The sequence below is a fragment of the Salarias fasciatus genome (genome assembly GCF_902148845.1).
Source record: "Salarias fasciatus chromosome 23 unlocalized genomic scaffold, fSalaFa1.1 super_scaffold_20, whole genome shotgun sequence".
NCBI classification, from domain to species: domain Eukaryota; kingdom Metazoa; phylum Chordata; class Actinopteri; order Blenniiformes; family Blenniidae; genus Salarias; species Salarias fasciatus.
Genome location: NW_021941230.1, coordinates 15011301 through 15033901, shown reverse-complemented (window position 1 = coordinate 15033901; position 22601 = coordinate 15011301). Strand labels below are relative to the sequence as shown.

Genomic DNA, 22601 nt, shown 5'->3' with positions numbered 1-22601 from the left:
CCAAGTTTGAGTTTAGAAAACTTTATTCAAATCCAATAAAGATAGAAAAATAAAAAATGGAGCTGCAGAAAAGCTTCCAGGTGGATTTGTTTAAAAATTTTCAGCTGCCAGAATTTTTACGTGAATTTCATTCTTTTAAAAATCACTTTGACTTAACTGACAATATTCCATGTGTGAGAATCAGAAAAGCAAAACATAAAATACTCTTTCTTTTAATTTAATATTGAGATTCAAACAGAGGTCAGTTTGAGTCCCGCATTCAGTGTCTTTTAATTTGTCTTTATTTCACTTTTTATCATAATAAAAAAATATAAAGTGAAAACATAATCTGTTTAAAATCTGTCGATATAAATAAATATCTATTTCTTCTGTAAACAGATGGCAGCCTCCCGTTTAAACCCCCACCTGCTACACATTCTATCAATGGCCTGGTCTCCAGCTTATTGGTGGACAGGCGTCCTGTCATCAGAGTCCCGCCCCCTCCTGCCCCGCCCTCCTGGTTGGCCTCTTGGCGGGCGGGGGGCGTGTCCCGCGGGACTGCCCCGACCTGCTGCTGATGGGCGAGGTTTCCGCCGTGGCGCCGAGCCGCCGCACCCCGTCCGTCTGGGCGTCCGGGTCGTGGTCCGCCGACCTTTGACCGTTGACCCCGGGCGCGTTCAGGTCTGGACTCAGGCTGCCGAACAGCTGGCGGACGAACGCCGGCGGCGTGTCCGAGGGGGCGGAGTCTCTACGGGGGGCGGCCTTCAGGATGCGGTTGGTGCCGGGCTCATACAGCCGCACTGGTACGCTTCTGTATTTGATCTTTAAACCCTGCAGGTCCAGCGGGCGCCGCCTCTTCCGGCAGTATTTCAGCGGACAGGCTGCCGCTCGCTTGCGGGAGGGGGCGGGGCCGGCGGGCGAGCTCAGCAGGTAGACCGTCGAGGTGCGCGGCTGCACGGGCGAGATGATGGTGGAGTACGTCGGGGGCAGGCAGCGCCACGTCGGCGCCTCCGGCGTCTGAGCCGCGTCCCGACTGGCTGAGGCGGCAGTGCTGGGCGTGGCCTCTGGAGACGCCAACGGGACGGTCTGTGTGCCGTGACTGACTTTCACCACCTGAAAGAGGGAAATAGTTGAAACGCTGACCCTCCAGGTCCAACGACGCGCACGGCCGCGCGCCTCACCTGACACCGGGACGCCAGCCTGAAGTGCTTCTTCTTCTCCTGCGGCTTCCTCGTCTTCCTCCTCCTCCTCCTCTCTTCCACCGAGTCGTGGTCGTCGTGGTCGTCGTGGTCCATCAGAGGCATCATGGCCGAGTCTTCCTCCGGCGCCTCGTCCTGCTGCTTCTTGTTCGGGCTCCTCCTCCCGTACCTGCGTGCACAGAGCGGTTTCACCCGCCGTGTCCAGACCCCTCAGGCTGTCCCCCCCCCCCCGAGCTGGACGTTACCTGGCGAGGGACTCCGAGTCGAAGTAGCAGATGAAGTGTCCTCGTCTGAACTGGCGGACCAGCCTGTCCACGCGCTGCTCGTCCTCCTGCTCGATCTGGGCCCAGGTCTTCCCCCTGAAGGAGTCCGGGATGTGCTGTGGCGCCGGCAGCACGTCCTCGATGGGCAGACCCCAGAAGCCCTGCTCCAGCGCCGCCTCGGCGTTTGGTCTGCGTTCTCCTTTCAAGGCGCAGTCCAGCTGGTTGGAGTAGCCCTGGTTCTCCAGGTCCACCTGGCAGTCCGTGAGCTGGCTGAGGTCCCGGCCCTCCGTCTGAGTGGCCTGCGCAGGCGCGTCAACGCGACTTTGCTGGAAGACAACCTACAGAAAAGACGATGCTTGACGTCAGCGCCGGAGACGTGCGGGAGCGCCGCCGCCTGCAGACACGGGGCTACCTGCGCAGACGAATCCCAATTTTCACTCTGGGTTTCCGCAGAGGCGGGGAGGCTGAAGTGGAAGCTCTCCGTCTCCTCCTTCACCTCACGACTGTCGCCATAGCAACACCTCTGGACCACCTGATGTCGAACGACACACCGAGCTGATGAAACCATGAAAACAAGAGTGAGTGATCAACAGAGTGAGGCGAACCTCCTCGATGGTCTGGTCCATCAGTTCACTGTGGTTGGAGAACGCCTCCTCTTTGAAAAGGTCCCTCCTCTCCTTCTGCCACACCTCCCAGGGCCTGTTCCCCGGGGAGGGCCGGGTCCCGGCTCCAGGGTCAGGTTTCAGGTTTGGACCCTTGGCCGGTTGTGAGGACGACGAGGACTCGCTGGTTTTCCTCCGGTTGGTCTTCCTGTGAGCTTTTCTGTGAATCGGGGGCGTATCCTGAGGCTGCGGGTCCGGAACCTGGCCCCGTGCTGGGGGGACGCTCCCGCCCTCCCCCTGTCGTCTCGGCGGATCGTTGGCCTTATTTCCTGATTGCGTGCAGATGTCCAGCTCTTCCTGCTGATTAGACGCCTCATCAGAGCTGGGCAGCTGCTTTGGGGTCCCCGCAGAACGGCTGTCGTCGGAGAAATGCGGTTCGTCCACCGCCGCTCTCGGCAACAAGGGGGTGGAGACCATTGGTAGGTCGGCGTGGGATGGCCTGGGGGGGGGACCAAACAGGTGAATCTCTTTTTCCATCTTTATCTGCGGCCGTGGGACACATGCAGCGGCGTTCATTTACCTCGGGTCATTGTAGCGGTGCGGGTGGTGCTGCATGACATCCTGAAGGAAGCGCTTGAGCAGAGTTAGTTTGGTTCTACTGCTGGTGGAGGAAATGCTGGACACGCTGGCGGTGCCTCGGGACGATGACTTGACCGAGTCCAGATGCCGCAGACTGGACAGGTGCTACGGCGGGACACCGGTGAGGGTGAGCGACGGCCACACGGTTACAGACCAGATTCACATGTGCAGGAGACGTCCGTACCTGGTCCAGGTTCACGTACATGACTCTGCAGTATGAGCAGTAGCCGTGTCTGTGGGTCTCACACTGGGATGGACCCGGCTCCGGCTCTGCCTCCGCCCACATCCTGCCAGAAAGCGCATTTAGAATCATCTGTCCTTCGAGCCGTTACAGACTGATTTGAAAGCGGTGTGTGTGTGTGTGGGCTCACCTGGTGTTGGTCTCTGTCCTCCTTTGGTCATCTAAGACAAGCACACCGATTCAGCCAAAGAGCAAAACACTAAAACTGGTTCAAGAACATAAGTCTGATGGTTACTTTACCTGCAGCTGATGAGTCAGACATCCTGAACTGTCTAAAAGAGAAACACAAACAGCACGAGTGGAAAGTTTTCAGGGTGAACAGAACGAGATGCGAAGAAAGCGTGAAACAGGTGTGAAGGCAGACAGGTGACCAACGTGAAGGTTGAGGCGTCACGGTCCAATCACAGAGCTCCATGCTGTAGCCAATGGTAACCAGGTGAGCGATGCAGGGGGCGAGTCCATGAGCCTGAAGAGACAAACCCCGAGAAGAGTTCACGAGGACAAACACACTGGCCACCCTGGAGACTGGCTAAACTACATGGGTGGATGATTCCAAAAGTTTCCGCAGTAGTTTTACTCGGGTAAACAGTTTTCCACAAGATTGCGTTGACAGTAAACAAGTCGACCTGACCAACCAGAGATGGCTGGTTCGCTCTGACGCCAAGTAACGACGCTATCCGGTTAATCGGCAGCTCGATTCGCGATTTCTCCAGGTTAAACCAGGTTTTGCCGCCATGACGCCTCCGGTGACGCCGCTGTTGACGTGCTTATCGTTTAGCTCCTAGCGTTAGCATGCAGTCAGCTGCGGGCCCGAGCAGCAGTTCGCTCGCCGCTCACCGCCCGCGCTGCCGGCTGATCGGATGCAGGAGGCGACGCGGGGTGTGTCCCGAAGAGCTCGTTTACCTGCAGCTGATCGTTGTTTATTTTCACATTGAAAAGCTTCTCGCGCGCTGCTCCGCCGCACTGTTTAGCTTCCGGTCCCACTCTTCTTCTGCCGTGCCACCAGGCAGTCTGCTGAAGTGACTTCAGCCACCGATGGCTGCTGCCACCTGCAGGCGGGATCGGGAATCGCGGCTTTTCATTTTTATTCAACAGTTTCTGCGTTTATGCGCTTTAAAACTCTGAACTTCTAATCTTTAGCTGCAGCAACTGACATTTTTTTTAAATCAGGAACTATTTATCGGGGTTGTCAACCAGTAAAAATGTGTTATCTGAGAACAGTAATGTCTCCTATCAAGGGCTGCAAAAACTTTTTTTTTGTAGTGGATAGTACTTCAACTTAACGCTAATACAGTTACTTTAATGTCTGTGGTGTTAAATTAAGTAACTTAGTTTATATGTTGGGACCATTACAGTAACAGGTTTTTAAGTCTAGTGATATGCAGAAACTAAGCATAAATCAATGCCAATTAAAAAAAAAAGCTTTATGGACTTCATTAGTAAGTATCTTGGGAAGGGCTTATTGTGCAATGTTATTAAAAACAATTTTTACTGAGACGTGTTTGATTATTCACCGACTCTGAGGAAATAATGTGAGCTAAGCTCCAGTTTCACAATGGAAAAACACCGTTCTCCACATCAGAAGGAACTCTAGCCTGGTTCATTCCACAGACAGTTTGACTGCTGACTCTCTGCGTATTTTAGATTTTCCCTGCATACCATCGCACTTCTGGTCAGAACGGACAAAATCAAGGACGAGTTAATCTTGTGTTTCAAGTGCTTTTTATTATTAATGCAACATTTGTTCTAGATCTTGTTGAACGCAGCGACGTCCATCGACTGAACGAAGTCCTCGAACGCTGTGATCTGATCCTCCAGTATGTCTGTGCCCACCTGAGGAAGAAACATGTTCACATTGACACACGTTCACGTCTTGAATGGAGAAGACGTTTGATGACGGCGAGGACGCTCACCTTGTCGTCCTCCACCACGCATCCGATCTGTAGCTTCTTGATGCCGTATCCGACCGGGACCAGTTTGGCTGAAATGACACAACACCTGGGTGAGTGACGGTCGCATGACTCACTTGTCAAACAGTGAATCTGAGAGGTTTCAGATCTTGAAGAGTCCATCAGAATTCAGTCGAAAGATGGTGATTCAAATCATCATCAACACCAAACACTGTGCAGGACCGCGTGTAGAACAACATACACTGTCCCCAGACGAGTCCCTCCATCTGAATGCTCCGTACACACTCCTCCAGTTTGGCCATGTCCGTCTCGTCATCCCACGGCTTCACGTCCAATAGGAGCGAGGATTTGGCGATGAGGGCGGGCTCTGAGGCAGGAGAGGGAGAAGTTTTATTTCCAAGACGACCACGCAGAGACGCACGATCCTGACAAGCCAAGACGTCTCAGGTAAAAACAAGCGTCCATCAGGCGATCAGCCGAAAGATGGTGATTGGTTATTCATCAGAGATCCGGTGAGCTTAATGGCAGGACGTTCTCAACGGTTTCTCACTTTTGGCTTTCTTGGCGGCGTACTCTGCAACCCGCTGCTCCTTCAGGCGAGCGGCATCGGCGTCCTGTGACACAGCAGCGCAGCGATCAGACACCCGTACACACCACCCTCACTTCACCGAGGACGCCGCGGCAGCCTCACCTCGTCATCAGACCCGAACAGGTCGATGTCGTCATCGTCGTCGTCCTCATCATCAGCTGCAGGGGCGGGGCCTGTGGTGGCGTCGGCCACGCCGGCTGGGCCGTACTGCCCCAGAGGCTTCTTCACACCTGGCAGACTGACGCACAGAGGGCGCAGGGTTTGTTTGCCTGGCAGACGTCACACCTGCACGCTGTGAAGCGACGCAGTGACTCGGCCTCACCTGCCCTTCTGGTTCTGGTAGGACCGGATGTGGTTGTACCAGCGGAGAGCGTGGCACAGGTCTGCAGGGGGCGGGGACGAGATGGCTTCGAAGACCGCCACATCCGCCTGAGATGGGACAAACCTGAGGAAGGAGGAGGGGGAAAACTCATCACCATGACGACATCTGTACAGGTGTCTGAACATCATGTTACCAAGCAAACATGCTAATTGGAATGAACCGTTTCAATTAATTTTAAAACAAATGTGTGATTACGTTCAATTTCCATATGCAAGTGAAAGACTAATCACGATAGTGTAGTATTGCATGTACTTTTTGGCAAGTTACCAACACAGATCACGTGGCAACATGAGCTACATGCTGCTCTATGCTAACCGGCTAACAGCAACAAGCCAGTTCTCTTCATATAGAATCACAATCAAATAAACTCTGTCTTCACTTTGGCGCCCGTCGCTACGAATTACAGACGACTGAGCGATGCGGCTGCTTGTATTTCAGTGTTTACACAGCGCTGAGTGTAAGCTAGCAGCTAGCGGCTAGCCACGTTATCTCAGCGTGGAGCCAAGATGGCGGCTGCAGCGCCGAGCGGAGCGCAGTTTCTCCCGCCTGCCTTCATTCCTACGGGGGCTTGAGGTCGCCCGGAGCCGGACTCTGCTCACTGACCCCTCGATGTAGCTGCGCTCCGACAGGAAGCCGTTCAGCACTTTGAGGCCGGCGGGGGATTTCAGGTCACCGAAGCCCATGGCGAAGGAGATCCGGAGGAGCCGTGAGAGGAGGAGAAGGAGGAGCGGGAGGCGGGGGGAGCCGCTTTTATACCCGAACCAGACTCCTCCTCAAAGGACCCTTCAGCTGCTCCTCCCAGGAGGAGGAGGAGGAGGAGGAGGAAGAGGGGGGCTGCGGGGGGTTTTCTGCTTTATTCACCCCACCAACAGAAACGAGAAACCTTTACACTTTGGACTAAACCAGTTTCCACACCCCTGAGTTAAACAGATAAAACTCAACCTTGAAACAAACTGCAGACAAATAGATACATCTGTTATATTTGGACTGAACTGACCTTTTTTTTTATTGTTAAATTATTCTATCAGCAGTAGTTGATCAGATTCCTGGTTGCCTGTCTGAGGTGAAGGACAATGTTTGGCTTAAATCTCAGCCCCTCCTCTGCAACAAAAATGCAGTCCAACCTGTGCTGTGTCATGTGATCTGCCCTCCTATTGGCTGCAGGTGTGAATGAAGCTGAATCCACCTGAGGGGAGAATCAGATAGGTGAGTTTCTGCCAGAGCAGTGTCGGCGCACAGTGGGAACCACAGAAGAAGAGCGATGGGTCAGGGCCGCTCCGCCTCCTCTCCTCAGGTAAACCACACAGATGACCAGCTGTACTTAGTCCTCGGGTGAACAGCACTCTAAGGTTTTCTTCATCCAGGTAATCCTCATGGGCCTGGACTCTGCTGGGAAGTCCACGTTGCTGGCACACATGCTGACTGGACAGGTGAGTTTGTTCCCGGGTGGCTCTGCTCCCAGACGAGTCTGTCCTCAGGTAAACGTGAGTCTGTTTGAACTTTCAGGTGATGGAAACGTCGCCAACCATAGGCTTTAATGTGGGGATGCTGGAACTGGACAAGAAGACGTCTTTGACAGTGTGGGACGTGGGAGGACAAAAGAGTATGAGACCAAACTGGAAGTGAGGAACAGCAACACAACAGCCGGCTACACTAACAAACAGACAATGGATGACATAACCGAGTGAGTCGGTCTGTGTTCCAGGTACTACCTGGATGACTGCAAGGCGCTGGTGTTCGTGGTGGACAGCAGTGACCGTGCTCGGATGCAGGAAGCCCAGAAAGCTCTGAGGAGGGTCCTGAGTGACGAGAACCTGAGAGAAGTTCCTCTGATGGTCCTCGCCAACAAGAAGGACCTGCCCAACTCCATGACGATCCGAGAGGTGAGACACGGCAGGAGGACCGACTGGATTCTTGAGGCTGTTCCGTTCACCTGGTCCTCGGTCTCTGTCCTGGTCCTCAGGTGTCCACCCAGCTGGACCTGCCCAGTTACTCGGACAGACGGTGGGAGATCCAGGCCTGCAGCGCGCTGAGAGGACTCGGCCTCCAGCAGGCCTTCATGTCGGTCAACAAGCTGATCAAGAAGAGTTGATGAAGGGCGAGCAGATTTTTATTTTTATTTTTTTTTAAAGACTTTATTGGTGCTGGTGTAGAACGAGGTTTTAATGAGAAATAAAGACCGTGTGGACTCGGGTCTGATGGTGTCGTTTGAAGCTGCACTGATCCTGCCTGGAGCCTCACGCGAGGTAAACGAGCGTCTCTACAGCCTTTTCCTGTCCGGCGCTCTGAGCTCATGGACGCTGCGGAGGCCGAGCCAGGACTGGACCAGCAGCAGGACCGGCACCAGGACCCAGACTCCGTTAAAGAAGACCAGGTAGACCCACAAGTAGAGCCAGCTGGACGTGTTCAGATGCGGGCTGCCCATCAGCCAGTCGGGACAGAAGGTCATCCAGCCGCCGTACAGCTCGCACACGCTCAGCGTGATCTGCAGGAAGTGTCTGTCAAAACAAGTCAACACTGAATTTATGCTACGCTCTATAGGACTGAGAAAAACACTGATTAATAACAAATATTCTGTTGTTTCCTGTTACTGGGAGATATCAGTGGAGGATTAACTGAATTACCTGTAGTATTTGTCATGCAGCACTGCATGTATCAGCAGAATTCCCAGCAGAGAGTCGAGGACCACAGTCAGAATCTCAATGGACACGATTGTCGGATCAGAAACTAACCAGCGGCTGTCGGCTTTACTGTACTCCTTCCCTGCAGGTGACACACAGACGGAGACTCCGTTACCTGTCGGCTGTACTTAAATTGTCAAATCAGACTGGGGTTTCAGGACGACAAGTGTACTAAATTACATCCGTACTTTAATATGGAGTATTAAGAAGAACATAAAACGTACAGAGTTCAGCCAGAGGGCCTTCAGACGTCTCCACTGTTCCACCCAGAGACATGTAAACGAAGGGTCCTTCCTGAGGATGAAACGGTTCTCACTAACCAGGCTGTTTCAGTCGGAATGTTGAAGAGAAGCGTGTAAACATGCGGGAGGAGAAGCCCCGCCTACCAGCGTCAGGTGGACGATGACGTCGTAGAAGAGCCACAGCAGCACCCACCTGTCCGCCGCAGAGCTCCGCCCACCGTACCTGCGCGTGAGCAGCACAGCGGCCAGCAGCTGGAAGCTGCAGGCCAACAGGGACAGGAGGGACACCAGAGACATGCCGGGGGGCGCCGGCGAGTCCATCGGCGCCGCAGGTACCACAGGGACGCAGAAATGAAGAAGTGTAGTACGACTACAGCAGTGTGTCAGTGGGATTGTGTGTCACAGTGAGGACTGAATATGGAGCGATTCGCCTGCCTCCGCCCCCCGTCTCCTCATTGGCCTTTCTTTAAAGGTTCCACCCGCTGCTTTTCTATTGGCTGCTGGGGAGACCACCTCACCCCCCCCTGGCTCCACCCACTCCTTCATAGAAAGCTGAGGTCAGAGGTCACCGGTAGAATCAGGTTCGTGGTGAGGAAGTCTGTTTAATTCTCTTCTGCAACGTGAGGTTCTCCAGTGGAAATGAGCACAGACCTGGTTTTGTGGTTTTATTGATTAAATGTCACATCGTCACACAGAAAACAATCTTTGGCAGCAAAAGCAGCGATCGAGTCAACACAAACTGACGGATCACACAAAGAAAAACACAGACTTCTGAGTGAGCTCTCCGGCTGATCAGAACAGCAACAGACTGAAACCGTAAAGCAGACGGAGACCTCAGGAGAGCGTCATGGGAATGTCGGGGGGAGCGCCGGAGAATTCCCGGAATGTACAGAGAACGCCAGGAGGGTCAGGGAAAGGTCTGAATGTCAGGAAAATTATTTAAAAAAAAAATACAATGCAGAAAAGAAAAAGGAAGTGTGTAGAAATATTCCTGGAGGAGTCGAGAAACTCATGGAGAACACTGGTGATCTGCGGTTTCTTTACAGCAGGAGGGTTCACTGTTTGAGTGCTGTTGAAGAGTTGGTCTCACTTCTATCAGTCTGCTCTTTTTTTTTTTAATATAACTCTGAAATGGTAAAAGATACTGAGAAAGAAACGCTGAATGAAAAGTCGAGGTGTCACCACAGGATTTCTTTAGGTTTTTTTAGATCAGTCGAAAAATGAAATTCTTCAACATCATTCAAACTCGAACCGACAAAATCAGCTGAGACCCGGCGTGGAGGAACATTTCAACAGATATAAAGTTTGAGGCTCTAGATATCAGCACAAATAATCGATATGTGATCTGTGTGAAGGTCCATGGCGGAGAAGCCGCATCTCCACCACAAAACAAACCTGAGCTCTGGCTCTAGAGGGATGGTTCTGCCACTTCCAGGAGATTCTCTCTGCGTGTGCTGTGTAAGGAATGCTGGATGGAAATGAATTCTCCTAGTAGGAACGTTTGACAGCTGGGGAGAAGGGATGTTTTGGAGGGGTTGTTCGGTCCCTTTGAGAAGATGTGGTGAAGATTACAGCTCAGGTTTGTTTTGCTAACCTCCATTCATCTGATGGAGGCCTACTCCTCCTCCTCCTCCTCCTCCTCTGCTCCTCTGGGCTCCTTCTCCTCCTGAGGGAGGGTGGCGGACAGAGCGTACTCCTCACCGACTCCTTCTGAGGACACGGAGACCTCCGCCTCCACCACCAGCGGGGCGTCCTCCTTCTCCACCTCCTTCTCCACCTCCTTCTCCGCCTCCTCCGCCTCCTCCTCCTCCACCTGCTCCTTCAGCTCCTCCTCCTGGTCGGCCGGTGCCAGCTGGGCGTGAACCTCGGTGAAAGGCAGCTCCTCGCCGGCGCCGCCCAGCGGCGAGAGCTGGACGTGTTCCTCCTCCACCTGAGAGGAGCCTTCCGGAGGCTGAGAGTCGGAGCTGCTGCGAGGCTGAAAACACATCAGGGGAGAATTCAGCAGAGCGGCAGAAACCCCGACGCCACGTTTCCGTCTGAGAGGAAGGCAGAACGCACCTTCTTCAGGCTGAAGGTCAGCGGTGAAACCTTGAGACTGGACGTCTTCTGTTTGATCTTCTCGCGCTGCTCCGCAGAGACGATCTTCGTCCCGATCTTTGTCATCTTCTTCTCGATGTTCTGCCTGGAGAACGCCTTCTTCAGACTGTCCACCTGGACAGAGGAAGACGGTTACACCTGTCTGTCTCTCCACGCCCGTCCGTCTTTCCACCAGTCCGTTTCACCTTCTTCAGACTGGAGCGCTTCAGTTTCTCGGCTCTCGACTTCTCCATGTTCTCCAGATCCTGAGGCCACGGTTCCTCGTCCTCCAGCTCCGCCTCCAGGCCCACGTCCTCGTCGGACGACAGGTCGATGGTGTGGAGGCCGCCCTCCTGGGACTGGTTCCCGTCGACGGTTCCAGCGGCCGGTTCCTCGCCCTCCTCCGGAATCTCATCGCGAGGAAACGGCGGAGGATCCTTCACAAAAACAGTAGCCGGAATCTCGTTCTCCTCCTGTTAGAGGACAGAAAATTTAAAAAAACAATCAGGAGAACGTAGTCTGCAAATCAAAGAAAGGGAGCAACGCAGCAGCAATACAGGATACGGAGCACAATGCAGAAAAACAGGAAATGGTTACAACCTCGTTAAAACACCAAGAGAATGTTAGAAGAAGAAGGGAACATATGGACGAAGTGAAAACACCATGGGAAAGTCCTAATAAAGACGAAAATAAGGAAAGTTGTTTGACTCGGTGTGTTTCTTCCTCGGTTTGCTCAGATCAGCTGGTTTTGAACTCGGGATCACAGAGGAGCAGTGTTTCTGAACGCTCGCAGTGGGAGTGACGGACGCTGGGTATTTTTGGGAGGGCAGGAATGTTGAGTGTTGCTGAGAGAGAGAAAAAAAGCAGCACGCACATGATTATGTGTGTGTTGTAATTTTCAACCCAGCTAATATCTGTCCCTGATACACTCTGCTGGCTGTTACCGTAGCGACCAACTAAACCCTGTGATCTGTTTCCGTGGAAACTTTCCAGCTCCTTTTCCTGCCGACGACCAAAAAAGGCAGCGGACGGAGACGCCTGGGGGAGGGACTCCATGTCCCAGCATGCCTTTCTCACCTGGAAAATGAGCACCTTGAAGTTGTTCCTGTGGATCAGGTGGGCGTGGTTGGCCTCCAGCTTCTTGACCTGGACGCCCTGGCGCTCCATCCTGTCGCGAACCTGCGGGAGACGCCGCCAGAGGTCAGCGCCCGTCGGCGGGCTCGCCGCGCTCGGACAGGCGGCCCCCGGCCGGTGCCGCGCTCACTGACCTCCTTCATGGTGACCGACAGCTTGCGGCTCTTGTCCAGCAGCTTGCTGACCGTGTTGGACGTGTGGCTGTGGCTCTTGGAGAGTTTGGTCATGTCGGCCTGGATCCCCCGGACCACGCCCTCCATCTCCACCTGATGCACCTGAAACGGCAACCCGCCACAAAGCAGGTGACGAAACGGGAGATCACCTGTCATGAACCAGCGAGTTACCAGAAGATACTCTGTGGTAATCTGACTTTTGAAGTGGTTTAAGAAATCATAACAATCAGTCTTTCAAGAACAGAACAACGAGTTCTACAGTCATTACAACTGTCAGGTCTACAGTCTGTACGGTCGGTCGGTAGGATGTGAGAGCAGTCTCAGTTGTCCCTCTAACCCGGTCCTTCACCTCCATCTTGTGCTGGTTCTCCTGGACCGCGTCCAGCATGTGGACCAGCTTGTCGAGCAGCGTGAGGACCGTGATGGCGTTCACCGGCCCCTGACTCATCTTCTCCAGGTCCAGTCCTGACAGCAGGGCTGAGGGCGACGTGGGCTCCTCCTGGTCCTGGTCCTGGTCCTGGTCCAGGTCCTGCTCCGGTTCCTGGGCCTGGTCCTGTTGGGGGACCAGGAGGTCCTGGCTTTGGTGCGTCTCCGTGGTCACCATGATGACACTCGAGCCTGAGACTCCCAAAACTCACCAAACTTCCAGCTGCAGAAAAAAGACACTGAGTTGCCTGACCCGCCCTTGTGTGTGTGAGTATGTGTGTGTGTGTGTGTGTGTGTGTGTGTATGTGTACTGCATTGTGATTGGTTGGCTCTCAGGAAAACTTTCCAGCCAACAACCTGGAAACATTCACCCCTTTAACCCTTCGACTGCCAAGACTGACATTTCTCCATGTGAAAACATGGAGCCACACACACCTGCACAACCAACAGCCATCACAAATGAAAGTTATACAAATATAATGGAATCAAAAAAGAAAAAAGTTTGAAAGTCAAATTTAAATTTTGAATCTTAATGTACTAAGTAAAGTTAAAAACTTTACATGGGTGAATACCACAATTACACATATAAAAAAAAAACACTTTAAATCTCAAAATGGAGCAATAAACATATACAAAAAGTAATTTATCAGTTCAACCTGGACTGAGCTAAAATGGAAAGCAGGAGCTGAAAGGGTTAACACGCTCGCTCTCTCTACAGCCTGAAGCTGGTGTCTCTCCACCACACCCAGAGGGGAGGGGGCTGTTACCATGGAGAAGGGGCAGGAAGGCTGTTTGTGCTGGAAAGAGAGAGAGGAGAGAGAGAGAGACAGGGACTCAGTGTGTCTTGATCATATTTTCAAGGTGAAGTCATGTGGAAGGAAAACTCGCTCCCCCTCTTTTCCTCTCTTTGTGTCAAGCTCGCTCGCCCTCCTGTCAGAGGAAAAGCGGCTCGAACCATCAAAGACCTCATACAAACTATCTACCTGAGTCCATTTTACAAAAAAGAAAAAACCTCAAAAACTTCAACCACCAGATTCCATTCCAAAAATTCAGATTTTTACCACTAGAGTTCATGAGCAAAAGCAGTAATTTAAACCATCAGGGTCCATTTAAGGCACTTTGGTTTTTAAAAATAAAATCTTTAAAAAAAAACATTGAATATAAAAAAGAATTTAATTAAAAACATAATTAAATGAAAATATTAAACTAAATATTCCACAAAAAAAAGTAAATTTCTTTAGAAAGAGGTAAAGAAATAGGTTGAGTTGGTGTAATGTGTCCTTCCGTCCAGCAGGTGGCGCCGCTGACGTTTCAGGCGGCGCCGCGTGCGTCACGTGCCAGAGAAGAAGCTGGCCGCCCTGTCAGCTGACTGCGATGAGGCTAAGCTAACGGCTAACAGAGCATCTTCACCCTCTCCCGTCGTCGCTCCCGGAGGAGACATGGCCTTCATCACGGCCAACTGGAACCCGCTGGGAGAGGCTTTCTACCGGTCAGTGCGTCTCCGGACTCTCGGCTCGCAGCGCGAGCGGCACACCTGCACGAGCGGCTCACCTGACAGCCGCGGTTTGCATTGACAGTCATTTATGGCTCCCACGATAGCCAGAAGTAGAATAACATTTTGTTTATTGTAAGATGTGCGACATGTTTACACTGTAAATTGCAGGAATGTGGAGCTTTGTGTTGTTGCTCGTGATAAGATGGAGCTATGTGGCATGTTGTTGTTGTTGTTGTTGTTTACAGGAAGACGGAGCTGTATGAGATGTGTTGGAGCTTGAAGGATGGACTGAGAGACAGTTTGGTGGCTGCAGCGCCGTATGGAGGACCGATAGGTATCACACGCACACGCACACATGTGAAGAAGACACACATGTCTCGCTGTGTCTCTGACTTCGCCCTGTCTCCCCCCGCAGCTGTCCTCAGAGAGCCCCTCCGCCGGTCTCCCAGCTCTCGCCCTCAGTTAGAAATTTTCTCTTCGTCTGGAGTTTCCATCGCGAGCTTCCCTGTGAGTCCAAAAAGCAGCTCCATCACTGGCTGGAGTGACATTGCTGCCTCCCCCGCCCCCCCTCACCTGTCTGCCTGTCCCTCCTCCCTGCCTCTCAGTGGAAGAGCGGCCCGGTGGTCCAGCTGGGCTGGACGGTCAGCGATGAGCTGCTGTGTATTCAGGAGGACGGGTCCGTCCTCATCTACGACCTGTTTGGATCCTTCAAGAGACACTTCAGCATGGGACAGGTCAGCCCTCGATCGCTGATGGACCACTCCAGCGTGAGCTGCGCTTCAGCTAATCCTCTCGTTCCCTGCGCGTGGTTTCAACAGGAAGTGGTCCAGTCTCAGGTGTTGGAAGCCAAAGTGTTCCACTCCCCTTATGGCACAGGTGTTGCCATAGTAACAGGCTCTGCAAAATTCACCCTGGCGACCAACATCGATGATCTGAAGCTCCGTCGGCTACCTGAAGTTCCAGGTAAGACCTGTGTGTCTCGCTCGGTGTTCTCTCCGATGGGTCTGTCAGTCTCTGACCCGTCTGTCCTCCTCAGGCCTGCAGGGGAAGCCGTCCTGCTGGCTCGTCCTCTCTCAGGACAGACAGACTAAAGTCCTCTTGGCTAACGGGCCCGACCTCTTCATCCTGGACAACACGTCCTGCACTGCAGTGGTGAGACGGACGGCTCCCGCTGACAGGTGACAGGTGAGTCAGGCGTCTGTCCCACCTGCTGACTGTCTCTCTGTCTGCAGTGTCCTCCAGGTCTCAGCCCTCAGGCGGGAAGCATCGTCCACATGTCTGTGTCCTTCAGCTATAAATACCTGGCCCTGTTCACCGACACTGGACACCTGTGGACCGGTACTGCCAACCTCCAGGTGAGCTCCTGCAATCAGCTGTCTGACCTCTGACCTGCATGACTGACAGGTGCTTCTTTATCTGCAGAAAAAACTGAGTGACGTTGAGACCAAGAGGTCAACAAAACCCAAGCAGATGGTTTGGTAGGTTCACCGCTTTAACCAGCTGCCTGGCTGTCTGTGAACCCCACTCACGGTTAGTTCCTGTCCACCTGTCCACCTGTCCAGGTGTCGGAGACCACAGAGCCAGCAGCCGTCAGTGGTGTTGATGTGGGACCGGCTCCTCCTGGTGGCCGGAGTGTGCAACGACACCATTCAGTATCCTTTCAGTTCAGGCTGTGCAGCCTCTGACTTCTTCTTCAGAGAGATGGGGAGGCGTTCCATCTTTGCTCTTTGAAGTTTGACCTTTGACCCGACCTCAGGTTCCCAATCGAGGATCTGTGCGTTCTCGTTGGAGAACTGGACGGCGTCCGGATCATCAGCTCGACCAATCAGGAGCTGCTGCAGGAGGTTCCCCTGGTGTGTCAGGACATCTTCAAGATCGCCTCCATGGCTCCCGGAGCGCTGCTGCTGGAGGCCCACCGGGAGTACGAGGTGAGGCGCCGCAGCGGCGCGGTGGGGCGGTGGAGCAGTGGAACAGTCCCGCCATGTTTACAAACTGTTTTCCTCCCAGAAATCCAGTCAGAAGGCCGACGAGTACTTGAGGGAGATCAAGGAGCAGAGCATGCTGGGAGAGGCGGTGCGGCAGTGTGTGGAGGCTGCAGGTCACGAGTACGACCCCAGTACCCAGAAGTCCCTGATGAGGGTGAGTCGGCTGGCGGGCTGTAAATGTTGCTGGGCGCCGGCGACGGGGCGTCATGCTGCGTGTCGCCCACCAGGCGGCGTCCTTCGGGAAGTGCTTCCTGACAGACTTCAGCCCCGACGCCTTCGTGACGACCTGCAGAGAGCTCCGGGTTCTCAACGCCGTCAGGGACGCCGCCGTCGGCCTGCCGCTGACGCACACTCAGTATCCTCTGGCCGCACTGCGGCATTGTGGGAAATGACGTCTGCCTGAAGGGCTTTTCTTTAACCTCCAACCTTCAGATTCAAACAGATGACGGTCCAGGTGCTGATCGACAGGTGAGTCAGCCGTCTGTCTGTCTGTGCGTCCGTCCGTCTGTCCTCCTCTCACCTGTGTGTGTGTGTGTGTGCGTGTGTGTGTGTGTGTTTCAGGTTGGTGTATCGACAGTTTTATCCGTTGGCGATCGAAGTGTGCCGGTACCTGAAGATTCCCGACTATCAGGGCGTGAGCCGGGTGCTGAAACACTGGGCGTCCTGTAAGGTAACCCGCCCCCCCCCCCGCCGTGAGCCTCCTGTCGGCCCGGACCGCTCGCCGGTCTCACCTGTGTGAGGGCGTGGCGGGTGTGTCCAGGTGCAACAGAAGGACTTGTCAGACGAGGCCATCGCCCGGGCCGTGTGCGTGAAGGTGGGAGACTCGCCCGGGGTGTCGTACTCGCACATCGCAGCCAAAGCCTACGAATGCGGACGTCCCGAGCTCGCCATCAAGGTGTCGCCTCGCTGTTCTTCATCACATGTCTGCAGTGAAATGAAACCCTGGACACACACTAAACCCTGTGTGTGTGTGTGTGTGTGTGTGTAGTTGCTGGACTCCGAGGCCCGTTCTGGAGAGCAGGTCCCTCTGCTGCTGAAGATGAAGAGGAGTCAGTTAGCTCTCAGTAAAGCCGTGGAGAGCGGCGACACCGACCTGGGTGAGTCCTTTAGCCCCGCCCCCTTCGTGTCTCTCAGCACCATGGCTTCCATTCGATATATCTGTGTGTGTGTGTGTGTGTGTGCGTCAGTGTACACGGTGGTGAGCTACCTGAAGAACGAGATGAACCGGGGAGATTTTTTCATGACCCTGAGGAACCAGCCAGTCGCCCTCAGCCTCTACAGACAGGTACAGCGGCACGTCTGGAGTCCGGGTTCCAACCTTCAGTCCGGCTCACCACACAGGAAGCTGGGCACCTCAAAGCTTTTGACACATCTCCCCAAAACAGTGAAAGCCTCAGATGACCGAGCTCAGGCCTGTTGGTCTGGGACTGTTTGGTCTGTGGAACAAAGAAAAATCTGAGGATATTTATCCGTATAAATTCCCTCCAGAGGCCTGAGCTTGATGTGAGAGACGAATCATCCAAATTTTACTGCCAAAGTTAAGGGGGGGGGGGGGGGGTCAGGAGGCTCCAGCAGTGCAGAGCGTCATAAATGTTTCTGTTTATCTGCCTCTGTACTTAAAATCATTCGACTACAAAGGATGTTTTGTCAATACTGCAAGTCAGTAATGCTAAAGTCCATTTTATATTATTTATTTATTACATTTGAACAAAGTTCAAAAGTGTAGCTGCAGGGCACGGCGGATTTATTGCCAGAGAGCCATTCAGGCACAAAGAAATGAAAGAAAGAGATGCGTTTATGCAGAGTGATAAAGATTATGAAATACATGAGAACCTCTCACACAACAACACAACACCTCTGACATAGTTAATAAACGCCATGTTTGGCTTTTGATTATTTTTCATGCTGTGACGGGGTCCATTTTTAAGTTGAATGAGGTTTCTCAGACACACACACACACACACACACACACACACACAGTGTGTGTGTTGTTCTGACCCCATGCTGGTTTTTCAGTTCTGTAAGCTGCAGGAACAGGAGACTCTGAAGGATCTGTACAATCAGGACGACGACCACCAGGAGCTCGCCAACTACTACGTCACCGCCAGCTACAGAGAAAAGGTAGCAAACAACCGCCAACCAACAACACCGCCGCCAAACAACAGCCGCGTCAGTCACTGCTGTGTGTGTGTGTGTGTGTGTTCAGAGGTTGGAGAGCCGCCTGTCTCTGCTGCAGAGCGCCGTGGACGAATACAACAAAGCGAAGAACGAGTTTGCGGCGAAGGTAAAGTTGGGGTGACAGTCGGAGACGGCGAACGCAGACAGACCTCTCACTCGGTCTCACGTTGCGTTTTTTTTTCGCACCGTCTGGCCTCCAGGCCACAGAGGAGGAGATGCGCCTCCTCCGATTTCAGCGGAAACTGGACGACGAGAAGGGGGCGGGGCTTCTGGGCCTGTCGCTGCAGGTTTGTGCCGCCGTGCGGCGTTGCACTGGTGATTTGACTCGGCGGTGACGAGCCATGTGACCTGTCGTCTCAGGCCACCATGGAGGCGCTGCTGGCGCTGGGACTGCACAAGCAGGCGGAGCAGCTGTACCGAGACTTCAGGGTTCCCGACAAGAGGTCAGACGGCGGCGGAGCTTTTCTGAGATGATCGCGTTTCGATTGTTCCACCGACGGTCCGTCTCGCCTCTGCAGGTATTGGTGGCTGAAGCTGAAGTCTCTGGCTGAGAAGGAGGAGTGGGACGAGTTAGAAAAGTTCGCGAAGAGCAAGAAGTCTCCCATCGGCTACCTGGTAACAAGCCCCGCCCCCTTTAAGCTCAAACAGGTGAAGCAAAGTTTCCCAGAAGTCCTAGCGGTGTGTCTTCCTCTTCAGGCTTTTGTGGAAGTTTGCATGAAGTCGAACAACAAGTACGAAGCCAAGAAGTACGTCTCCAGGGTGACGCCCGAGCAGAAGGTCAAAGCTCACCTGGCCATCGGGTAAAACCTGCGGCGGCGTTGTCCACACGGGTGGCGGTGTCGCGGCGAGACCGCTGCTCACTCTTCTTCCGTCTGTCAGGGACCTGGAGGGCGCCGCCGACGCCGCCATCGAGCGCCGGAACGAGTCGGAGATGGGGGCAGTCCTGTCCCGGTGCGCCGCCTCCGACCGCCTGCTGATCGAGAAGCTGAACCGGGCCGCCGCCGCCAAGAAGTGAACTGGACTCCACGCATCTGTCCGGCTGTAACCATGGCAACGCTTCTTTCTGCTTCGCGACTGTTTTCTCTTTGTGTGTCTCAATAAAAGCTCCCTGCTAATGTGTTCTGTTTCTAAAGGACTTGTCTCCCTGTTGAGTTTTTGGTCTCGTGGTACAAAAGGTGAGCCTCAGAAAGATTTCTTTTTCCTTCTTATTGTGTTGGAGACCTTCAGTTGGGTCGTGCACTGGTAGGAATGAGACACGTCCATCCAGAAAACCTCCAGTAAGAAACTGTGGAGGTGTCCTGAGGCCTGGGTCAAACCATGACCAAGCTGTTTTCATGATGACTGCATAAAGAAAGGTAAATCCAGGGTCTATCTGAGTTATCAGCCCCATAAACCGATTAATAACAAATACTAGAGCAAACACACCTCGGCATTCAGCGGAGACTGAATCAGTCCGCTCACGAGGAAGAACAAAAAGATAAGAAACACAGAAGGAGCATTAGAGCGGCCCGGTTCCTCTCTCTGGCGGATTAAATGGCGGCGCTGTTGTTGAACTGTGGCCTGGTTCGGGTGTGTTTGTTTGGTCGGGGTGGGCCGGCGGAGGGGCGGAGCCGCGAGCCGTGAGTTAAATAACTGGAGACGGGAGTTTGTCCCCGAAGTCCAGCGGGGGGAGAAGTCCCGAGAGCTGCGGCAGGTGAGTCGTTACCGCGCGCCGTCGTGCGCGAGCACAATCAGTTTTTGCCGCGCGTGAAGTGTGACGGCGTGTGACTGCAGCGTGAAGGCGCGCGTGCACAATAAAAGTTCTTTGCTGGACTTCACGGTGCAAAGCGTAGCACCGCTGCGCACGTGCTTTGCGCGTGAGAAGAAAGTGGTTTGTGGGGCACGCGCTGTGCGGCCCCCTCGGGAGAGTCGGTCCTTCTGACCCGGATCACTGAGAAGAGTCGCTTCCGCCTATATTTCTGTTGACTCTGTTGAAATCATTTGTTTATTTGTAATCTTTTAAAAATCTGCATTGAGGTTTGTTTTTGCAATATTTTACGTGCTGTAAATTGTTAAGCGTGCCTGCCTTGTCGTTTCCATGGAAACAGGTGTCATTCCAGGTGGTCCTTCTGCTTGCCGACTGGTCCAGAGCCGCCATGTCCTCAGTGAAGGTGGAGCGTGCCGTCAATCCGGGCACCCTGCTCGGCGAGGGGCCGGTGTGGGAGGAGTCGGACCAGAAGCTGCTGTTCGTGGACATCCCGGGCCAGAAGATCCACCGCTGGAGTCCCTCGACCAATCAGATCGAGAGCATCGCAACAGGTGGGCCGCTGAGCTCCTCGGTCTGTGATGCGCTCGGCGCCGTGTCGCTGACCCGCGGTCGCTCTCGCCCGTCTCGTCTCAGAGGACACGGTGGGCTTCGCCGTCCCTCGCCGGTCCGGCGGCTACGTGGCCGGCGTGGGTCGCAGCATCGTGGCCGTCGACTGGTCCACGCAGAAGACCACGGTACTGGCAAAGGTGGACGAGGACAAACCCACCAACCGGCTGAACGATGGGAAGGTGGATCCTGTCGGACGGCTGCTTGCAGGTGTGTGTGTTCTCCTGGTCACCTGCGTGTGGGTGTTCACTGCGTCGTCGTGGTAACAGCGCCATGTGTTCAGGCACCATGTCAAAAGAGGACAATCCGGTGGAGAAGAAACCAGGATCTCTGTTTTCTCTCACGTCGGACCACAAGCTGACCAAACTGCTGGGCCAGGTAAGCTCACCTGTCCGTCCGTCTCCAGACCGGCCCGTCCATCTCTCTGTGTCTCAGTCCGCCTGTCTCTCAGGTGGACATCTCCAACGGGATGGACTGGTCCCTGGATCAGAAGACCATGTACTACATCGACAGTTTGTGTCTGTCCGTCGACGCCTTCGACTACGACATGGTCACCGGCCAAATGAGTAAATCCCCGCGGAACGCCGCGCCGCCGACCGCAGGAAGGGCGTAGCGCCTGTCTTCACCTCCGTCTGACCTGTCTCCCAGGCAACCGCCGTGTGGTGTACCGTCTGAAGGAGGACGAGGGCATTCCTGACGGGATGACGATGGACGCAGACGGACGCCTGTGGGTGGCGTGCTACGACGGAGGACGGGTCCTCAACATCGATCCCGCCACCGGTGAGTTAGTGCCGCTGGGTAACTCTGGTACGCTCCACACCGACGCAGTCACCCCTGAACGTAGCGGTATGATTCTGTGTCAGGCGTGCGGCTGCAGACCATCTCTCTGCCCGCCACCAAGACCACCTCCGTTTGCTTCGGAGGTCCGGATTACACCGACCTCTACGTGACCTCCGCCTCTCTGGGTCTCAGCGAATCGGAGCTCAAGCAGCAGCCGGACGCCGGCGCCACCTTCAAGGTGAGTCCAGCCGCCAGTCCTTCACCTCTCGACGTCCTGCACGGGGTGATGGTGATGGTTCCCGTGTGTGTGTGTGTGTGTGCGTTCACAGGTGACGGGACTTGGGGTCAAAGGTCGCCCTGCACATTCATTCGCTGGATGACGAGGCGGAGACTCGAACCGTCAGCAGCCAATCAGAGCCCACAAACCGTTTATCATCCGAACCAATCGGAGCAAACAGTACTCAATAAAACACCATCTGTTGACATCACTGTGTTTGTTGTGGGGGATTGTGGGTGACGAGATGGAAAGCAACTTTTGGCGCCTATCGTTGTCTTATCTCTGTGTGTTTGAATGGTCAGCACGTTGACGCTGTGGCACGAATCAAAACTCCACTCAGTGCACGTTACACTGGAAGACACAAAGACAGGGTGCGTTTTATTTGTACACCTTGAAGTGCAGAACCACCACCAACAAACACGGAACGAGCTACAAGCTTCTACAAAAACGTCTGTACAGGTACGAAAAGGTTGTGCTGATTTTCTCTTTTTCTTTTTTAAATATCGGGGACGGGGGGGGGAGACTGGGGAGGACTGGGGGGGGGGGGGGGGGGGGGGGGTGCTTTCTTGAAGGGACAGTCTTCTGTCTGCTGTCCCACACGGATCCACACACACATCCTGGCTGCTGCGTCCAGGTGTGACGCTCACCGTCTGTCCGTCTGAAAGTCTACAGGCGTGCACACCTGTGATCATTGTATGAGAGTGTGTGTACATGTGGAAAGGTGTGTGTGTGTGTGTGTGTGTGTGTGTGTGTGTGTGAGAGACGTCAGTTCCGTAAACGGTCGGAGAGTTGCAGCTCTGCTCGGGACAATAAATACAGTGGAACACAGTAGAATAGAGTAGAACCCTGTACAGAGATCCAGTTAGAACCCAGGACCAGAAGCAGGACTTTGATCCAGATGTGCGAGCTGGCGCTCCACAGTGCCACCTGCTGGAGCTGATTGGAACATGAGGCACTGAGTTTTTTTTTTTTCTTTTTTTCTTTCATTTTGTTTTTT

The 22601-nt window shown here is 53.8% G+C and overlaps 7 protein-coding genes and 1 non-coding gene across 10 annotated transcripts; 3 read left to right on the top strand and 5 right to left on the bottom strand.

The window, feature by feature from the left end:
- Window positions 1–9: 9 nt before the first annotated feature.
- On the bottom strand, window positions 10–3964 carry LOC115383852 (DBF4-type zinc finger-containing protein 2-like). 3 transcript variants are annotated; one of them, XM_030086043.1, is made up of 11 exons: window positions 3827–3964; window positions 3299–3389; window positions 3164–3195; window positions 3054–3084; window positions 2867–2969; window positions 2624–2787; window positions 2047–2542; window positions 1854–1973; window positions 1424–1779; window positions 1161–1347; window positions 10–1092 (listed from the first exon to the last, which is right to left on the bottom strand). In XM_030086043.1, the coding sequence occupies exons 3-11, from the start codon at window positions 3183–3185 to the stop codon at window positions 466–468; spliced, it is 2106 nt and encodes a 701-aa protein (XP_029941903.1). In that variant the 5' UTR covers window positions 3186–3195; window positions 3299–3389; window positions 3827–3964; the 3' UTR covers window positions 10–465. The 3 variants fall into 3 exon arrangements, with proteins under 3 accessions (XP_029941903.1, XP_029941905.1, XP_029941906.1); XM_030086045.1 differs by having other exon boundaries at window positions 3164–3191; XM_030086046.1 differs by lacking the exons at window positions 3299–3389; window positions 3827–3964 and having other exon boundaries at window positions 3164–3286.
- A 663-nt stretch (window positions 3965–4627) lies between these two features.
- On the bottom strand, window positions 4628–6538 carry LOC115383862 (elongation factor 1-beta-like). Its single transcript, XM_030086060.1, has 7 exons — window positions 6408–6538; window positions 5745–5867; window positions 5525–5660; window positions 5384–5447; window positions 5075–5200; window positions 4837–4904; window positions 4628–4756 (listed from the first exon to the last, which is right to left on the bottom strand). The coding sequence occupies exons 1-7, from the start codon at window positions 6485–6487 to the stop codon at window positions 4670–4672; spliced, it is 684 nt and encodes a 227-aa protein (XP_029941920.1). The 5' UTR covers window positions 6488–6538; the 3' UTR covers window positions 4628–4669.
- Window positions 5269–5346, bottom strand: LOC115384272 (small nucleolar RNA SNORD51). The gene has a single exon (XR_003930866.1). It is a non-coding gene; the product is annotated as a small nucleolar RNA SNORD51 (small nucleolar RNA).
- Window positions 6539–6979: 441 nt separating the features above from the next.
- Window positions 6980–7997, top strand: LOC115383864 (ADP-ribosylation factor-like protein 11). The gene is made up of 5 exons (XM_030086062.1): window positions 6980–7098; window positions 7169–7234; window positions 7311–7426; window positions 7510–7687; window positions 7768–7997. Exons 1-5 carry the CDS (start codon window positions 7066–7068, stop codon window positions 7894–7896), a joined length of 522 nt encoding a protein of 173 aa, XP_029941922.1. The 5' UTR covers window positions 6980–7065; the 3' UTR covers window positions 7897–7997.
- A 53-nt stretch (window positions 7998–8050) lies between these two features.
- Window positions 8051–9111, bottom strand: LOC115383863 (emopamil-binding protein-like). The gene is made up of 4 exons (XM_030086061.1): window positions 8872–9111; window positions 8710–8779; window positions 8429–8567; window positions 8051–8302 (listed from the first exon to the last, which is right to left on the bottom strand). Exons 1-4 carry the CDS (start codon window positions 9046–9048, stop codon window positions 8065–8067), a joined length of 624 nt encoding a protein of 207 aa, XP_029941921.1. The 5' UTR covers window positions 9049–9111; the 3' UTR covers window positions 8051–8064.
- Window positions 9112–9378: 267 nt separating this feature from the next.
- Window positions 9379–12805, bottom strand: LOC115383858 (caveolae-associated protein 2-like). The gene is made up of 6 exons (XM_030086053.1): window positions 12460–12805; window positions 12072–12212; window positions 11881–11982; window positions 11010–11276; window positions 10786–10938; window positions 9379–10702 (listed from the first exon to the last, which is right to left on the bottom strand). Exons 1-6 carry the CDS (start codon window positions 12712–12714, stop codon window positions 10343–10345), a joined length of 1278 nt encoding a protein of 425 aa, XP_029941913.1. The 5' UTR covers window positions 12715–12805; the 3' UTR covers window positions 9379–10342.
- A 1060-nt stretch (window positions 12806–13865) lies between these two features.
- On the top strand, window positions 13866–19325 carry LOC115383851 (vacuolar protein sorting-associated protein 16 homolog). The gene is made up of 24 exons (XM_030086042.1): window positions 13866–14025; window positions 14277–14365; window positions 14447–14538; window positions 14637–14765; window positions 14850–14994; window positions 15068–15183; window positions 15264–15386; window positions 15454–15509; window positions 15594–15683; window positions 15788–15959; window positions 16039–16170; window positions 16244–16371; window positions 16449–16484; window positions 16578–16686; window positions 16777–16911; window positions 17005–17113; window positions 17204–17301; window positions 18033–18137; window positions 18223–18300; window positions 18395–18481; window positions 18555–18637; window positions 18713–18809; window positions 18891–18994; window positions 19074–19325. The coding sequence occupies exons 1-24, from the start codon at window positions 13976–13978 to the stop codon at window positions 19207–19209; spliced, it is 2499 nt and encodes an 832-aa protein (XP_029941902.1). The 5' UTR covers window positions 13866–13975; the 3' UTR covers window positions 19210–19325.
- Window positions 19326–19773: 448 nt separating this feature from the next.
- LOC115383861 (regucalcin-like) lies at window positions 19774–21812 on the top strand. The gene is made up of 8 exons (XM_030086059.1): window positions 19774–19887; window positions 20282–20492; window positions 20575–20757; window positions 20831–20925; window positions 20999–21113; window positions 21196–21327; window positions 21411–21565; window positions 21657–21812. The coding sequence occupies exons 2-8, from the start codon at window positions 20330–20332 to the stop codon at window positions 21705–21707; spliced, it is 894 nt and encodes a 297-aa protein (XP_029941919.1). The 5' UTR covers window positions 19774–19887; window positions 20282–20329; the 3' UTR covers window positions 21708–21812.
- Window positions 21813–22601: the final 789 nt, after the last annotated feature.

Excerpts from the sequence above, each read along its gene's own strand:
- LOC115383852 (XM_030086043.1), bottom strand. The coding sequence starts at position 3,185 with ATGTCTGACTCATCAGCTGCAG. Across the intron at positions 2,788-2,866 it reads TGTACGTGAACCTGGACCAG|CACCTGTCCAGTCTGCGGCA; the intron begins GTACGGACGTCT and ends GTCCCGCCGTAG. Across the intron at positions 1,348-1,423 it reads GACTCGGAGTCCCTCGCCAG|GTACGGGAGGAGGAGCCCGA; the intron begins GTAACGTCCAGC and ends CTGTGCACGCAG.
- LOC115383862 (XM_030086060.1), bottom strand. The coding sequence starts at position 6,487 with ATGGGCTTCGGTGACCTGAAATCCCCCGCCGGCCTCAAAGTGCTGAAC. Across the intron at positions 5,661-5,744 it reads TACCAGAACCAGAAGGGCAG|TCTGCCAGGTGTGAAGAAGC; the intron begins GTGAGGCCGAGT and ends TCTGTGCGTCAG. Across the intron at positions 5,448-5,524 it reads TGTTCGGGTCTGATGACGAG|GACGCCGATGCCGCTCGCCT; the intron begins GTGAGGCTGCCG and ends GCTGTGTCACAG.
- LOC115383864 (XM_030086062.1), top strand. The coding sequence starts at position 7,066 with ATGGGTCAGGGCCGCTCCGCCTCCTCTCCTCAG. Across the intron at positions 7,099-7,168 it reads GCTCCGCCTCCTCTCCTCAG|GTAATCCTCATGGGCCTGGA; the intron begins GTAAACCACACA and ends TTCTTCATCCAG. Across the intron at positions 7,688-7,767 it reads ACTCCATGACGATCCGAGAG|GTGTCCACCCAGCTGGACCT; the intron begins GTGAGACACGGC and ends CCTGGTCCTCAG.
- LOC115383863 (XM_030086061.1), bottom strand. The coding sequence starts at position 9,048 with ATGGACTCGCCGGCGCCCCCCGGCATGTCTCTGGTGTCCCTCCTGTCC. Across the intron at positions 8,780-8,871 it reads TCATCGTCCACCTGACGCTG|GAAGGACCCTTCGTTTACAT; the intron begins GTAGGCGGGGCT and ends TTTCATCCTCAG. Across the intron at positions 8,568-8,709 it reads AGGCCCTCTGGCTGAACTCT|GGAAGGAGTACAGTAAAGCC; the intron begins GTACGTTTTATG and ends TGTCACCTGCAG.
- LOC115383858 (XM_030086053.1), bottom strand. The coding sequence starts at position 12,714 with ATGGTGACCACGGAGACGCACCAAAGCCAGGACCTCCTGGTCCCCCAA. Across the intron at positions 12,213-12,459 it reads AGAACCAGCACAAGATGGAG|GTGCATCAGGTGGAGATGGA; the intron begins GTGAAGGACCGG and ends TTGCCGTTTCAG. Across the intron at positions 11,277-11,880 it reads TCAAGGTGCTCATTTTCCAG|GAGGAGAACGAGATTCCGGC; the intron begins GTGAGAAAGGCA and ends GTCCTCTAACAG.
- LOC115383851 (XM_030086042.1), top strand. The coding sequence starts at position 13,976 with ATGGCCTTCATCACGGCCAACTGGAACCCGCTGGGAGAGGCTTTCTAC. Across the intron at positions 14,995-15,067 it reads TCGGCTACCTGAAGTTCCAG|GCCTGCAGGGGAAGCCGTCC; the intron begins GTAAGACCTGTG and ends TGTCCTCCTCAG. Across the intron at positions 16,687-16,776 it reads AACACTGGGCGTCCTGTAAG|GTGCAACAGAAGGACTTGTC; the intron begins GTAACCCGCCCC and ends GGGTGTGTCCAG.
- LOC115383861 (XM_030086059.1), top strand. The coding sequence starts at position 20,330 with ATGTCCTCAGTGAAGGTGGAGCGTGCCGTCAATCCGGGCACCCTGCTC. Across the intron at positions 20,493-20,574 it reads GATCGAGAGCATCGCAACAG|AGGACACGGTGGGCTTCGCC; the intron begins GTGGGCCGCTGA and ends GTCTCGTCTCAG. Across the intron at positions 21,566-21,656 it reads ACGCCGGCGCCACCTTCAAG|GTGACGGGACTTGGGGTCAA; the intron begins GTGAGTCCAGCC and ends GTGCGTTCACAG.